General features: G+C 39.3%; 1 protein-coding gene across 5 annotated transcripts in view; it reads right to left on the bottom strand.

Annotated features, from left to right (window-relative positions):
* The window catches only part of Adamtsl1 (ADAMTS like 1), a 1037009-nt gene that overhangs the window by 11790 nt on the left and 1007614 nt on the right, over positions 1-17605 (bottom strand). For all 5 annotated transcript variants that reach the window (XM_087183424.1, XM_087183423.1, XM_087183422.1 and 2 more), the window contains 2 exons: positions 17161-17341; positions 14292-14499 (listed from right to left, as the gene is read on the bottom strand). In XM_087183424.1, coding sequence (XP_087039550.1) covers positions 14292-14499; positions 17161-17341 — 389 coding nt within the window. The remainder of the gene's footprint in view (positions 1-14291; positions 14500-17160; positions 17342-17605) is intronic.

Here is a 17605-nt window from a genome sequence, read left to right on the forward strand (position 1 = left end):
AATCTCAGCACTCAGGAGGCTGAGGCAAGAGGATTGCCTTGAATTTGAGGCCAGTCTGCACTACATAGTGAAAACTTGTCTCAACTCCCCCGCCATCTAAAATTTTAGGATGGATTTTTATATTTTTATAAAGTATCATTGGGGGTTTTAGAATGGATTTCATTAATATATATAGATCACTTTAGGTAGTAGATACATCTTAATAATTCTTCTATGCAAATGGAGTATTCTTCCAATTTGTCATTTTAAATTTCTTTTAGCACTATTTTATAATTTTCATTGTATGGATATTTTATCTACTTGATTTTTTCTTCTTTTTGATGCTATTGTAAAGATGTATTTTCCTAAAGACGTATTTTCCTAACATCCTTTTTGAATTGGTCATTGTTAATGTACAGAAATGCAATTTTTGGGTGTTAATTTTGTATGTTGTAACTTACTAAATTTAATTATTCTAACAGTTGTTTTTGTTGGAAATTTAGAGTTTTCACATATGAGATCATGTGCTCTCTGAACAGAGACAATTTTATTTCCTAAATTGGATACTTTTTCTTTTCCTTGCCTGGATGCTCTAAACTTCCAATATTATGTTGAGTAGAAATGGTAAATGTGGACATCCCCGTCTTGTTCCTGATATTAGGGGGAAAGCCATCTTTACCTTTGAGTGTAACACTAGCTGTGCATTTTTCATATATGGTCTTTATCATTTTGAAGTCATTTACTTCCATTCCAAGTTTAAAGTTTTTTTTTAATCAAAAAAGGATAATGAATTTTGTCAATGATTTTTCAGATGATTGTGTGGTTTTTCTTTCATTCTGCTAATGTGTTATATTTAGCTGATTTTCATGAGTTTAGCCATCTTTACATTCTATAAGCAAATCCCACTTGTTCATGATGTATAATCTTTTGATATGCTACTAAATCTAGTTTACTACTATTTTGTTAAAGGTTTCTGCATCAATATTTATAAAAGATAATTACGTATAGTTCTCTTGTAGTGGCTTTTGTATCAGGGAAATAATACTGGCCTCATAGAATAAGTTGGAGCATATAATTTTTGGGAAGATTTTGAGAAGGATTGGTATAAATTCTTTAAATGTTTTGTATAATTTATGAGTAAGGCTATCTCATCTAATGCTTTTCTTTTTTGGGAGGTTTCCGATTATTGAGTATATCTCTTGATTAGTTATTTCATGACTCAGTAATAGTAAGTTGTATGTTTCTAAGAATTTGACCATTTTGTCTCAGTTTATTGGTGTACAGCTGTTCATAGTATCATTTTAGAAGCTCTTTATTGTTTTAAAAAATTTGATAGTAGTGTTCCCACTTTCATTTATGATTGTAGAAAGTCGAGTCTTTTCTGCCTTGTCAATGTACTTGTTTGCATATTTTATTGATCTTCAGAAGAACCTTTTTTATTAGTACATAATGTGTATACTCCTTGTGTGGAGTTGGTACATGTACGTGACACATCTCAATTCCTTTTTGCATCCCCTGACCCTCCCCTCTCACCCTCTTCCCTCCATCTCTTGGTTCCCTTTCCTTTTGAGGAAGATCTATTTCCCTACTTTTATATTATTGTTTTATTTTTCTCTTTATTTTTACTTTGAGTTTCTCATATAAGAGAAACCATGTGATATTTAAGCTTGTGTGTCTGATTTACTTCACTTAATATTATGGCTCCAGGTGCATCCATTTTCCTATAAATTAACTCAAATTTGTCTTTTGTTCTGGCAGAATAGTACTCCATTTTGTGTAAATACCACATTTTCTCTATTCTTTCATCTGTTGATGAATAGGTTGTTTTCAAGATTGAGCTGTTATGAATTTTGCTGCTATAAACATGGGTGTGCACATATCACTGTAATATGAGGTCTTTAACTCTTTCAGGAAGATACCTAGAAGGACAATAGCTGGGTCAAATGGAATTTCTAGTTTCAGGTTGAGGAATCTCCACATTGATTTCCATAGTGTTTGTACTAGTTTGCATTCCCACTAACCATGAAGAAGGGTTCTTTTACCCTCTCAATCTCTCTGGCATTTGTTGTTTGATTTCTTGATGATGTCCATTCTTTCTAGGGTAAGATGGAATCTTAATGTTTTATTCACTAATGGGCAGCAATGTTGAACATTTCCTCATGTACTTATTGGCCATTTGTACTTCTGTGAAGTGTCTATTTTGCTTGTCCATTTTTTGAGTGGGTCTTTTGTTTTGGTGGTGGGGTTTGAGTTCTTTATGTATTTTAGATGTGTGTCCTTTGATTGAAGAATAGCTGGCAAATTTTTTCCCCAATCTGTAGGTTGTCTTTTTTACTCTGTTGGTTCTTTTACTGTGTAGAAGATATGACCTGATTCCATTAGTTGATTCTCACAATCATTTCTTATGCAAGCAAGGTTCTGTGAACCACCATTTTTCCAGTCTCTATTTTATTTATATTTTACTCTTTATTATCTCCTTCCTTTTGTTAGCTTTAAATTTAGTTTTTACCCTTCCTTTCCTGTATTTGTAAGGTGTTAAGTATAAAGTTCGGTAGTTGATTTGTGATCTTTTTTTAAAAATGTAAGCATTTACAGCTATAAAATTTCTTAACATTTCTTTCTCTATAAAATTTCTTAACATTTCTTTCTCTGTATCCCACACATTTTTGTGTTTTTGTTTTCACTGTTCTCAAAGTATATTTTCCCTTGTGATTTCTTTTTAGACCCACTGTTTAGAGTATTTTAATTTCCACATAATTGTGAATGTTTTCCTTCTGCTACTAATTTCTAATTTTATCCATTGTGGTTTGAAAAATACTTTGTGTAAATTAATTCTTTTAAGAAATTCTTTTAAGAATTTTTTGACCTAACGTAGCATATTTTGGTGAATGTTTCATATGTACTTGAGAAAAATGTGTATTCTGCTGTTACTGGGTGGAATGTTTTATAAATGTCTATTATGTCTAATTACTTTATAGTGTTACTTAGTTCTTCTGTTTCTTTACTGATCTTATGTTAACTGTCTTATTCATTATTGAAAGTGGGAGTAATGAAGTTTCTAACTATTGAAAAACTTTATATTTTGGAGCTCTGATATTTAGTGCAAATATATTCATAATTATTCTATTTTTTTGGTTTACTGACCCTTTTATCAGTATCAATATCAGGTATCAGTATAGAGGCATGCCAGCTCTCTTTTGGTATTTACAAGAAATATATTCCATTACTTTCTTTTGTAATTAGTTGTTTTTTTATAGTAATACATTTTTATTTCTTTCTAATTTCCCTCTGAGTATAATCTGAGTATAATTCCTGTCATTAATGTTGGGATTCTATATAACATCCAAAAGTTATACAAAACTACATCTAGATAGCTCTGTTCCTCTCCACACTTTATTGATGCAAAATTATATCTTACATATTATATATTAAAATATATATATTTGTGATTATTTTTAGGCTTTTGTCTTTTAAATCTTGTAGAAAATAAGAGTGGAGCTACAAATCAAGTTACAATAATACTAGTTTTCATATTTCCCTACATATTTACCTTCACTGCTGATCTTTATCTCTCTTATTTTTTTTTCTGGTATCAGGGATTGAACTCAGGACCTTGTGCTTGCGAGGCAGGCAGCGGCACCACTAAGCTAAATCCCTGGCCCTGATCTTAATCTCTTAATGTGGCTTGGTGTTACTATGCATCTTTCATTTTTTAGTCATTTTAACTCTACATATTTATGGGATACATTGTGATAATTTGATGCCTATATACAATATGTAATGATTATATCAAGGTAGTTAACATTTCCATCTCAAAAATTTTTTTAAATAATTTTTTAAAATTTCTGAAACATATCACTAATACTTTTTTGTTTTGAAAGGAGATTAAAGAACAAAGTCCAGTGAAGTACTGAGCAGTTGGTTACTGGGTGCTGAGGGTATCATGTTAAAGGTGCTCTCGGAGGGAAATGGTGCCAGTGGTTCTCCTGGTGTGCAGGAGAATGAGGGGTGCAGAGGCTCTATGTGTTAGTACCAAGTTCACGGTAAAGACAGCTTTTGGTTAAGAAAATAATTGTACATGGTTATGAGTTACAGTGTGATATATCAATACATGTACACAGTGTATCCTGATCAAATTAGGGCAATGTTTCCTTCATGTTTGGAGACTTCTAGATCTTCTATTTATTTACAAAATACATAATAGGTTAGCATGAACTACAGTCATCTCACATGCTATAAAACACTAGATCTTGTCCCTTCTATGGGATTATTTTGGTACCTGTTACTCGACCTCCCTCTCACCTTTCCACCCTCTAGTAATCACTAGCCTATACTCACTGTGATTTATTTAACTTAACATAATATCCTTCTATTTACAACAGTTAAGATATAGAATCAATCTAGAATGCCATTCAGAAGATTAGTCGCTAAAAAATATGCTGTATGTAAACATGGAATAATACTCAGTCATAAAAAGATAACCTATCATTTACATCCTCTCATTTTAACCAGAAGGATGACCTTTAACATTTTTTATACCAGGTACAGTGGCAATAAACTCCTTTGGTTTTATCTTGGACTATCTTAATTTCTCCGTCATTTTGAAGGACTGGTTTTGCTGGATATTATTTTTTCATATGTGAAAATTGGTATCTTAAAACTGGTTTTCTAAAATTTAATAAGTATTCAGCAAGCACATTCATATAAATATTGGTTCAAATATAAAATTAAGGGAATAGTCAATTAGCTAAATTACAGGGTTTTTTGCATTAACTTCTCATTCCTTAGGTTTCTGTCATAGTTCTATTTTTTAGTTTCCATTTTAATTCTTTACTCTTTCATCCTTTAAAAATTTTCCCCTTTTATTATTAGTGCCTATTAATCTTATAAAATATCATGTTTCAATGTTTATAACACATTTTGATTACTGGATATTGAATTTTTCCCAGCACTTTATAATTCTGCTGCCTTGTGTCCTGTAGTTCCTGCTAAGACATCACAGTTGTTAATATTACTGAGGATCCCTTGTATATGGTGAGTTGCTTCTTCTCTTTTGATACTTTCAGAATTCATTTTTTTTTTTTTTGGTACCGGGGATCGAACTCGGGTCCTAGTGCTTGCGCAGCAGGCGGCGAAACCACTGAGCTAAGTCCCCGGCCAGAATTCATTCTTTAAGATAGCTTGATTTTAATTTATCTTGAAGTAACTCTTTTTGGGTGTATACTACTTAGATACAGTGACCTTCTTGTATTTGTATATTCATATCTTTCATAAAATTCAGGGAGCTTTTGGCCATTATTTTTTCAAGTAATCCTTTAACCCCTTTTCTCTCTCTTCTGTAATTTCCACAATGTGTACATTGGTTCACTTGAAGGTATCTGAAAAGTCCGTCCCTTAGGATCTGTTCATTTTCTTTATCTTAATGATATAAATTTTTCTTACTTCAAATTTGATCACTCTTTCTTCTGCCTGTTAAATCTTCTGTGGAATATATCTGGTGAAGTTTTAAATTTAGTATATTTTTAGCTCTAAAGTTTCTCATTAGTTCCTTTTTATAATTTTTATCTCTAGTGATAGCTTTTAATGCTGATTTAAGACAGTTATTTTATATGTTTATTTTGAGTCCGGGCCTCACTATGCAGTTCAGGCTGGACTCAAACTTGTGGCAATTTTCCTGCCTCAGCCTCTGAGTGCTAGGATTACACGCATGCACCACCACACCTGGCTTAACACAGTTGTTTTAAAGTCTTTGTCTAGGTTTGTCCAATGCTGTGTTTCTTCAGAAATGGTTTATGTCACTTTATTTTCTTCCTTTAAGTGGGCTATGTTTTTTTGCTTCTGTGTTTGGTGTGTGATTTTTGTTTTTTTGAAAACCCAGCAAGCTCTCAATTTCTGGAGACTACCTCTGTGGTGCAGCAGTTCTTCGGTGATTAGGTGGGTTTGCTCTAAGCCTGAGGTGAAAGCCAAGGGTTGGTACAGGTATTTGAGTGGCTGTCTCAATTCCCCGATACACATGGCTGCCTCTGAGTGTCTTAATGTCTTAGTCTTGGGATCCTAGACAGCCTATTGTTTGTGCCCTTAATCTCTTGTCTCAAGTATCTGGGCTTTTGTAATGCCCTTAAAACTTTCAGGAGTAGTAGTGCCTGCTGTTGCTCTCAGAGGAAGATCATGCTGCCCTGAGGAGGGCAAGGGTGAATGCAAATGCCATGAAGTTTCCTCCCATTGTGAAGGTGCCCCCCTGCCCCAATTTGGTGTTTACTTGTTTTTCATAGACATTTGACTCTATTTCAGAGTTCCTATTTAGTTCTGTCATTTATTGGCAGTTTTTGATGTTTCTATGGAGAAAAAAGGATTGGAGTTTTCTAGATTTTTGTTTACTGATGCCCTTCAACAACAACTGAGAATTCTTAAAGCTATGGCATGTCCCTTGCAGCACTGTTTCCTCCACTCCCATTTGTACTTTGTCACTGCTGGGTTGACTTCAGTGCCCACATCCATGCTGACATCACCCTTTGTAGGGTCAACAGTGACTGCCTGTCAGCCAAGGTCCAGTAAGTGCTGTCAGTACTTACTTTTCATTGTATTTGTTCTTTCTGCCGAGTTTTGATATTGACTCTTCCTTCCTTAGGGAAAAAGCTCATCTATGAATATACTTTCTAAGATTTTTTTTTCCTACACATTAGGTTGTCTTTTTTTCTATCTTCCTCCCACAATTTAACTAGAGTTTCCTAGGGTTATGCTTTGTGCCTTTTCTTCCTCCAAGGTGATACCATCCATGACTTGCAAATTGACAGTGGCTAGCACATCTTTATTTCAAGTTCCAGATTTCTGCATTTAACTGCTGAATATCTCCACTTGAATATTTTAGAAAATATCTCATGCTAAAATGTCCATAACAATTTATCAGACTCATCCACTCTCTTTATTCTACCTAATACTGTAGTTCTTTATTGTTCAACCAGAATCAGAGAATCACCTTGGATTTTTCCTACTTTCTCATCTCTCATAGCCAATGGATCAGTGTGAATCACACTTTCATAGCATCTCTCTTCATTTCCATCACTCAGCATTTATTCTGATAACCATAATTTCTCACCTGGAGTATTTTTCTAATTCAGTCACCAGACTGCTGACAGAATATTTGATCATGCCACTCATGCCTAAAAATATTTCTAATCTAAATAGAGATGCACAGCATCTGTTTCCTCCACCATAAAGAAAAAACAGGGTGAGATGAGCAACTATGGAGGAACACTGGACATAAGCAATAGACAGACTGGGGCCTAGTAAGAGAAGCAAATTGCCCTGGTATGTGCCACCCCAACTCCATATCTGGGTGAAGGAGTCTTCCCTTTGCAAGGGGAAAGAGAGAGTCCTACAAAACTCTTAGCAGTGCAGATGCTGGCAATCCTAGCTACTGGAAAGTTTCACAGGCTTGCAGTTCACTTATATAAGGAACTAGAAATCTGGAAAATAGGCTTTCTTTGGAAAAAGATCTCAGATCATTTCCCAGTGAATGCCTACGGTATAGTTGCTAGGAGCCATCTGGAGATAGGAGTTATTATCTGAGTTTGCACTGCTCTGGTCAGGGACTTCTACACATTCCCACCTCTCAGACATTCCACAGTGATGGTGGGGTGGCCCTGCAGAGTGACTGTGACCTAAGTCTGCTGGTTGCACTATATTGTAGGGAATGGGTGTTGCGACATGGAGAGGAATGGAGGGCATCCCCCCGAGAACCAGGAGATCAGGGAACTGGCCCACTGAAATTACAGCAATGGCCAGCTGTGGATTCATGCCAGGGCTGAAGGCACATTTCTAGAGGATATGGAATGCAGCTTTGGGTAGCTGAGGTCCTGTTGCTAGGCAGGCACTACCATAGTAGCAGCAGAGGACACCATAACTCCTGCGACCAGGACACCCAAAGGCCTTGTCTGGCCACGTGCTGCTGACAGACTAGGTGTGAACACTACAGGGGTGTGTGGTTCCCACCACACTTGTCCCCATGCAATGTCTGGGCCTACAGCACCGACTTGTCAGAGAACATGGAATTCAGGCCACCACCACCGCTGATGCTCCCCATAGCAGAGTCCTTTGTTAGTAGAAGAGCTAGCAACAAACATAACTGAGGAAATCATAGTTGTCCAACAAGAGCTACCACTTCCCTTGTAGGAGTAGCCACACAGTGAGCACTCCACATGCATTCTTTCTGTGCACATCTGCCTAACTGCTCAAATGTTTACACTCTCGTACAGCCTGCAGAGACAGTGGGTTTTTTAACTGTACCATGATGTACAGTGTACCTAAACTCACTAAAGTCAACACTGCATAACAAATTGACCCCAAGATCATCTTCAGGAGAAAGCTGTTTACTGAGAAGGTCACTATGTGATAGCAGTACAAATACTTGATCCACCAGAATTACAATATTTTATGCTCCTTAATAGAGGAGCATAAAAAATATGAGAAGCCACAAAGTAACATGATACCTCTAACATAACACAGTAATTCTAGCAACAGCTTAAAAAATACAAATGAATAAAATACCTGATAAAGAATGACTATCAAAAAGCCTAATGAGGGCAGAGAGAAAAAAGATACTCAGTTAAGTGATATTAGGAAGACAATGCAAGACATGAATGAGAAATTTAGTAGAGAGAGATTTTTGAGAGAACACAACAGAAGTCTTAGAAATAAAGACAGGGCTGGGGATTTAGTTCAGCGGCACTGCGCCTGCCTCAAAAACGCAAGGTCCTAAGTTTGATCCCTGGTACCAAAGAAAAAGAAAAAGAAAAAAATACAGTTGAAAGCCTCAGTACAGGCTAGATCAAGCAGAAGAGAGACTATATGAACACGGAAACAGGTCTTTTGAAATATCCCATTCAAAGAGAACACAGTTTAAGAGCTTTGGGACAAGGTTAAATGAAAAAAAACCCTGCATTTTTTGAATATCTGAAGGCAAGAAGAAAAAGGTTAAGGGCACAGGAAATATAACCTTGGGAAAGATATGGGTGTTCACGTGCAGGGGATTTATAGGAACTCAAATAGACGTGGCTGGAAAAGATCTACACCATGGCATATTATAGTGAAACTCTCAAAAATATAAGATCAAAAATTTTAAAATCACGAGAAGAGCTCCAAGTCACATTTAAGGGAACCTTCATTAGATTAACAACATATTTCTCAGCAGAAATGACACAGGCCAGCAGGGAATGGAGTAACATAGTCTAAGTCCCAAAAGAAAGTAACTGCCAACCAAGATTACTATATATAGCAAAGATTCCTTCAGAATTGGAGCAATAAAGACCTAAGATAAGAAAAAAGGAATTCTTTCATTTATTTTCTTTCTTCCTTCCCTTTTTCTAAATGTAGAGGATCAAACTCAGAGCATTATGCATTTAGGTAAGTATTCTACCACTATACTGTATATCCCCAGACTATCCTGATCACCAGGCCAGCCCTACAAAAGATGCTTGAGAGGTCCTACATAATTGCTATGAAAGAATGTGAAAATGTAAATCTCAGAAGAGTAGATAAGAGAAAAAACATGAAAAATTATCAATACACCATGAAACCACAAAGATGAAAAACAAGAACAAAGAATATTCAAAATACCTAAAAGAAAATCAACAAAATGACAAAAATAAGTCCTTACCTATTAATAATAACCCTGAAGGAATGGGCAAAATTCTTCAGTTGAAAGGCACAAACTGGTTGAATGGCAAAAGAAAAAAAATATGCTGCCTACAAGAAATTCACATTACAAGTAAAGGCAAAAAACCTGAAAGTGAAAGGATGTAAAATGATATTCCAAGCAAATGGAAACCTAAAGTAAGCAGAAATAGCTATACTTATGTCTGACAAAAGTGACTTTAAGATCAAAATCATAAGAGATAAAGAAGGTCACCATCATATAGTAATCAAGGAATCAATTTACTAGGAAGTATGTATTATTGTATATCTATATGTACTTAATTTTGGAATATCCAATTTTATACAACAATCACTATTAGACCTAAAGAGAGAGATAAGCTTTAACTCAATAACAGGAATTTCATCGTACTACCTTCTTCAGTGGAAAGATAATCAGGGCAAAAATCAATGAAGAAACATCAGAGTTAAACTACATTATAGATCAAATTGACTTAGCAGAAAATTTATGGAATAGCTCATCCAACAGCTGCAGAATACACATTCTTTTCATCAGCACATGGATCTTTCTCTAGAATAGACCATATTTTATGCCACAGAATAAGACAAATTCAAGAAAAATTTAAATCATATACTGTATCTTTTCTGATCATGATAGTAAAACTAGAAGTCAGAAAAAAGAAACTTTAGAAATTATACATATGCATGGCTATTGAACCACACGTTTGAATGAATAGTTGGGTCATCAAAGTCAGAATGGAAATTTCTTTCAACAAATGAAAACACAGCATACCAAAATATGTAGATACAAGAAATGCAGTATTGAGAAGTTTGTAGCAATGAGTGCCTGCATCAAAAAAAAAAAAAATTCAAATAAATAACTTGATGCATATCAAGGAGCTAGAAAAGCAAGAACCAAACCCCAAATTAGTAGGAAGAAACATAAGTCAGAGCAGAAATAAATGAAATGGAGACTAAAAAAAATATAAAAGATCAATGAAACAAAGGTTTCTTTGAAAAGATAAACTGACAAACCTTTAGCTAGACTAACCAAGAAAAAAAAAGCAGACTCAAATAAGTAAAATTAGGGCTGAAAAAGAAGCCATTACAGATGATATGACAGAAATACAAAGGATCATTATTATGGAAAACTATATGCTAATAAATTAGAAAACCTAGAGGAAATGGAGAAGTTTCTGGACACATTAGCTCCCCAAATCAAATCATGGTATGGTTTAACTCTGAAGGGTTACTCAGAGATTCATATTGGATCATAAGGGCACTGACCTGTTAATGAGTCCCTAGCCGATGGGCTGCTGGGAGGTGGGCCCTAACTGAAGGAGCCAGTGATGGTGGACACTCTGACTATATCTTGTCCCTAGCCCCTTCCTCTCTGGCTCTTTTCTCTACTCTCTGCTTCCTGCCTGCCATGAGCTCAGCAGTTCTTCTCCACTATGCCCTTCCTCCTTGATGTTTCTACTTTCAAGCCAGCTAGTCATGGGCTGAAATACCTGAAACCATGGGCCAAAATATTTAAATTGTGTATGTCAGGTATTTTGTCCCAGCACCAGAAAGCTGACTAATGCAAACCAGAACATAAGAAACCTGAATAGACTGGTAACAAGTATTGAGGTCTAATCAATAATAAAAAGTCTCCCAACAAAGAAAAGTGCAGGGCTATAGATGGATTCACTGCTGAATTTTACCACTTTTTAAGAGTCAATTCTTCTCAAACTATTCCATAGAATTGAAAAGGAGAGAACCCTTCCAAACTCATTCTGAGGCCGGGATTATCTTGTTTCCCAAACCAGACACCCCCCCACCCCACCCCCAACACACACTAGATCAACATCTCTAATGAACATACTTAAAAGTTCTCCATAAGTGATTAGCAAAGATCATTCACTACGATCAAGTTGGTCTCATTCCAGGGATGCAATGGTGGTTCAGTATAAGCAAATGAATGAATATATCATATCAGTGGAATGAAGGATTTTCAACAGAAGCAGAAAAAGCATTTGATAAAATTCCACATCCCTTCATGATAAAAGCCCTGAACAAATTAGGGGTAGGATGATTGTACTTTAATATAATAAAGGCTATATATGACAAACCCAATGTGTTAAACACACCTCCATTACTATGACAAAATACCTGAGATAACTATAAGGAGAAAAGACTTACTTTGGCTCATGGGTCCAGTCCATGGCCAGCCAACTTTGTTGCTTCTGGGCCTGTGGTGAGGGGTGGAGCAGAGAGAGAAAGAGAGCAGCCTCCCCATATTTCCTTTATGGGCACACCAACTTACTTTTCTTAGGCTTTATTCTTGGAGGGTCCACCACCTCCCATGAGCATCACAGTGTGGTGGCCAGGCCTTTACCATGTGGCCTTCGGAGGATATTCTAGCTCTAGATTATAACTCAACATCATACTGAGTGGGAAGGAGCTGAAAGTATTTCCTCTAATATCAGGAGTGAGACAATGGTATCTACTTTACCTGCTCTTACTCAACAGAATATAAGAAGTTTTAGCCAGATCAATTAGGCAAGAGAGACAAGGAAAGGGCATACAAATAGAGACTAAGTCAAAATTTCCCCTTTTCTACACAAAGAAAAACCTAATGTCTAATAGTTCCTCAAACTATTAAGATTGCTAAATGAATTAAGTAAAGTAGCAGGATTTAAAATCAACATACAAAAATCAGTAGCATTTCTATAAGCTCAAAGCAAATTTGCCAGGAAACAATGAAAGAAATCTCATTCAGAACTGCTTCAGAAAGAGAGAAGGATGATGGGATGAGTATGTTTGAAGTGAAGGGAACTCTTTTCAGGGGGAGTAATTTAGGCAAGGTGTTTTTTACTCTAATAATTTTTAAAAATGTAAACATATTTTCAATCATACCTTATAGATGTTAACACCTAGCTGTTGGGTATGATGTGAACAGCAGCCTGTCAGGCAGCTCTTACATGCCTGGTAGAGCTCCAGCAGGTTATGAACACACACTTTTGGAGATACAATACATACAATTATGTCATTTGCCCAAGAACTGCCACACCTGATTTACTTTGATGCCAACTTCTAAAATGGTGGAGGGATAATATAAGTAAGACAACTGTTCTATTAAGAGTCCTTACCCACAGGGACTGGGGAAAAGCTAGGCCTCTAATTGCAGTATGATAGAAGAAATAAAGATAGGTAGAAAGGAGACAAAAAAAATTATAATTTTGAGAAAATTGTGGCCTCAAGACAAAGTGAACCAAGGTTACCATGTGCTTTTTCACCTATAGGCTTTTTTTAACTTCTAGACTCCTCCTAAATTCCCAAGGGTCTTGAAGATACAGTAAGTCCATACATTTCTATAAATCCACAAACTTCACACACTTCTGCCTTTGAATAGCAATACTAACTGGGTGCCAGATCTTTAAACTTCAAACACATGCAAATGGCTTGGAAGTTAACCTAACTGATAGAGTCAGGTTTTTCTTTAGTTCACTAATGGGAGTAGCCTGACAGACACTAGGTCTACAATAAAACTCAAAAACTAAACATTCCAGATCACCCATTCTGAGGGTGTCCCAAGAACCAAGGCCAGACCCCACTGCACCTTACCCCTTGAGCCCTGCACTTTTTTGCTGAGTGTGTACTTTGATTCTGTTAATAAATCTGCCTAACCTTCTCAGTGATGAGTCTTGAAATGCTTTTCCATATGAGCCAAGAACCTACCTGAGGGAAGCTGAGGTCCCTCTTCTCCTCTTTGAGGACCTCCTTGAACTCCATCTGGTGACACAATGACTAGAATTCCTGACTGGCCCAGAATAATGAGAACACAATAGTGACCCCCAATGTTGGGAAGCTGCTGTCATGGCATGGTATATGTCATTGCTCATCTTGATCAACCACTACCCCACTCAGCAGTTTGTGTTGACCTCCTTTTTCAAATCATAACTAAGCATGAATTTTCCTCTCCAAATGCAGAGAATCACTGTGGTCCCTCCTCTATGTCCTGAGGCGGCCCCATCCCTGGGCTCCTGGGGTCAAGTGATTCCCCACTGCTGCTGTCTGTTGGGCTTATTTTGGCTTTGGATGTTAACCTCTAGAATTAGAATCAAAGAAGGAATTGGTTTCAAAGTGATCATATAAGGCCTCCATATTTCCTGGCATGGAACAATGATTCTCTACCCTGGCTGAATATCACAATGACCTGTGGAAGTTCCTAAAAATTACCCATGCTTGGCTCCCACCCTAGAGCTACTGACTTTACTCTCTGGAGGTATAGTCTGGATGGGGCTGTTTAGAGAAGTTCCTCCAGCACCCCTGCAGCCCCTGGCTGGGCCTCCTCAGAACTTTACGTCACCATCCCCAGCACAGCCAACAAGAAGAGGTGGCCGTAAGGAACGCAGAGCTACAGAGGGAGCCTGAGGGCTCACAGATGGCCTGAGGAGAGCTGGAAGCCTCAGGGTGGAGGGAAGTCAAAAGAAAAAAAATAGAACTGGTATGTCAACGTTGAGGAAAAATATCAGAGACGCTGGGGTCCAGGAATGAGGAAGTGATACTGGTGGGGTCAGTGACGGAGTTGTCATAGAAGAGGTAAATTTTACTTCCTACCATGGCCCCTGTACACTTTCAGATTCATTTCTCAGGTAGAAACCTCCAGCTCTTACCTGGCCCCAGCTAGAGAAGGCCCACTCCACACACAGCTGCTGGTTACAGGCCTGGGTGTCCACAGGGCGTTTGGTGTGCTGGCTGCACAGGTCAATGGGCACGGGCGTGGAGAACCCAGAGGACTTGAGCTTCTGACAGGTCACCCGGCGGGTCTGGATGCCTCCGCCACAGCTCCGGGTACAGGCAGACCAGGAGGTCACCATCCACCTGAGGAGAGGGAGAAGGTCAGGGCCCCAGAGGGTTGGGTCTCGGGAAAGCAGCCTTGCTGTCCCTGTCACCATGGTCCTTTCTTAGTATTTACCTGGAATAGCAGGTGAAGAACAGCTCCCCCAAAGGAGATGTTACTTTATTTGCAAAAAGGTCTCTGCAGTCATAAGTAAGGGCTGTGAGGGGAGATTATGGAGGTAGATCCCAGGCATCATCATAAGAGAAGCTCTCATAGGGGAAAGGCACAACACACAGGGAAGAGGAGGTGGAGAAGACACAAGGCTAGGTGCACTTGGAGGCCCTGGGAAATGGATGGGGTGAGGAGCAGATCATGTCCTGTGGGCTCTGCAGGGCACACGGCCCTGATGACACTGTGACGTTTTATTTCTGACCTTCAAAATGGTGAGAGAATAAACTTTTGTTATTTTAAGCTACTGTCTGTGGTGGTTTGTTATGGCAGCCTCAGGAAACTGATACACGTGGGACACTCACCAAAAAGTACATCATAGAAGAGTTATTTTGAGGGTCGGTTGCCTGAGCTGCCTGAAGGCTACGAGACTGCAGACAGACTGCTCTGGAGATGTCCTTTGCTGCTCCCACTGCGCTGTGGGGTGGGTACTTTCTAGTAGAGAGCAGGGAGTTTCCCAGCAGGTCAGATCCAAAGCTGGGCTATCTCTTGGCCCAGGAGGCAATCAGGCCTCACGTAAGGTGCTATCTGGTAGTATCCTGTACTTGATTTCAGCTTAACTATGTTCCACTGGATATCTTTACTCTTTTAGAAGCCAAGTTCCTTTCAGATTTCTGGGGCAATTGTCCACATCCATGAATCAGCCTTTTAAGTTTTATACATCTTAGAGAGTTGCATATGTGATAAAAATATTTGTTTCCAGAATGTTAAGCTTCAACTACAGTCTGAGACCCCAGAAGTGAGACTTAAGAGGAATATGATGAAAGAGCTTTTCTCACAAAGCCAAGGTATAATCTGAGGATGTGGTGAAGTTCTTGGTCCATATACAAGCACATTGGAGTTCTCTTTGCCTGTGTGTACCCTGGGGTAATTCTCAAGGAGAAGGGAAAGGGGATAGGTTTGGAAAGATAATGAGGAAAGTAATGCTTTTCAGCCTCTTCATGTACTATAGGAAAATAAAAAACAAAAAAAGAAAACTAGAGAAAACTAGTTTTAATACTAAGTGTGTGTGGGGTACTTATCTAACATGAAGTTAGATATTAGCTATTCTATTTAAAAAGATTATCAGGAAGGATACAATGAAGGATGCTAATATGCTCAGGAAGTCGGGCAGGAAGACCTGTCGGAGTTGAACCTATGGCTACTTCCTAGCCAAGTGGTGCCACATCTGGCTTTCAGAAGAGGAATGCGGTGGGAAGGGAAGCAAATTCCTCCTGCATCTGGATCTGTGACTTATTTAGTTTTGCGGCAATTTCCCTGCTCCTGTGCCCTGGAGCAACCCACAGGAGCAGAGCCACTTAGGAAGTAGGCATGAGGTGTTTTAAAACACCTGGGGGCATTGAAACCTAAGAAGATATAGCCACTATTATTTCATTTGCAGAACTAAATTGGGCTGATTGACTCTGACCATCACCAAATCCAATCTAAAAGTTCCTGGCATGTCAAAGATCTCTTCTTCATTTCACATGGCTTGGCAAGGGCTGTCTTCCAGTCTCTCATATCCCTGGTGGATGTCAGAACTGCATTTCCATCAACATTTATTTTTAAATATACATTTCAGTGATTTTTTTTCAGGAGCTGGGGTGGAAGTTTTGAGAAAGAAGAGGTATGGGCTATGTTACCGTTCAGGAAAGTTATAAAAGGACATTAATCATTCCTGTGGAAACCTTCCTGTCAGCAAATCAAACTGCTGATATTAATGAGTGTGTTCGTATTTCATGCAGTCTCTCCTGGTTTCAGCTGTTCCTTCTGACTCAGTGGCAAACACAAAGTGGCTGTCGGAGTGCACGGAAGCCCTGCAGAGAGGTTGTGAAGAGCTGCAGGGCGAGCCGTCTCCCCGGGCTCTGAGCACCATGCTGGTGCCAGCCCCAAGCCCACTCATTGCCCTTTAGCTTCTGCCTGGAGCCTGGCTGGGGGTGCATGCTTGGTAGGACTCTGCTTCTCTAAGTTCGAAGAAGATTAAGAGACAGACTCTGAGCATCCTCAGGTCAAATGCAGGGGCCTGAACACCGAGAATGCATATCCAAAGTGAAGGTAATTATAGGACGTGGAGACTCATTCCAACGTTAGTGAGATACAACTCACTGCAGAAAAGAAGATGGTACTTCCTCAACTGCACTGTAATACTGGTTAACATAGGCATTCAAAGTGAGACGGAAAGGGGTTGGGGTCGTCCCTGAAATGCCTCCTAGCACTTCAACAGAAAGCACTTCTTTCTCTTACCAAGAAGCCGAGGGCTAGATTGTTACTGCAGGTGGAGCTACCTCTCCAGGGGCTGGGACCACTCCCTGTCTGAGGACTTCAGCGCTCTCCACCACTTGGAAGGCCAGCAGCCACCACTGGGGAACAGCAGCTGAGAGGAGCCTCATTGCGAACATGCGGCCTGGCCAGCAGTGTGTGACGCCCACCGTGGGCAGCGTCTGCCCACACAGTGTGGCCCAGCTGGGTGCCAGGTCCCCAGCAGGAACACTCACCGAGAAGGGCAGTCCCTCCGGTTGCAGGCGACAGGCTGCACAGCAGGACGGACCTTCCCCGAACAGTGCTCCGGGTCGACCTCAGTGCTGTTCAGCAGACACCTGAGCCGGGGCTGCTGGACGCCCCGGTTACCGCAGGACGCTGAGCAGGTCATCAGCCTGTCCACAGACCACCTGTAATCTGTGGGGGGAGCGGGGGAGAGTTGGTGTTACCGCCTGTGAGCAGGGAGAGGGCCGTGCCGAGGGACAGGCTCTACCAACCATCTGGGAGAGGCCCGTGCTCCCGAGCCTCAGCTGGCCGGTCCCTAAGGTGACAGTGGTGAGCTGCCTCATAAGCTCTGCTGAGGCCTGGACAGAGTGACCATGAAGGCCCGCCCAGTGCAGGGCATACAGGGAATACTCAGTCCGCACCCAGCCTCATTTTATTTTACCATCCTTGCTAAGG

The sequence above is a fragment of the Heterocephalus glaber genome, unplaced genomic scaffold (genome assembly GCF_053883595.1).
Source record: "Heterocephalus glaber isolate CG9 unplaced genomic scaffold, H.glaber_assembly_v1.0 deba00001481, whole genome shotgun sequence".
Taxonomy (NCBI): Eukaryota; Metazoa; Chordata; class Mammalia; order Rodentia; family Bathyergidae; genus Heterocephalus; species Heterocephalus glaber.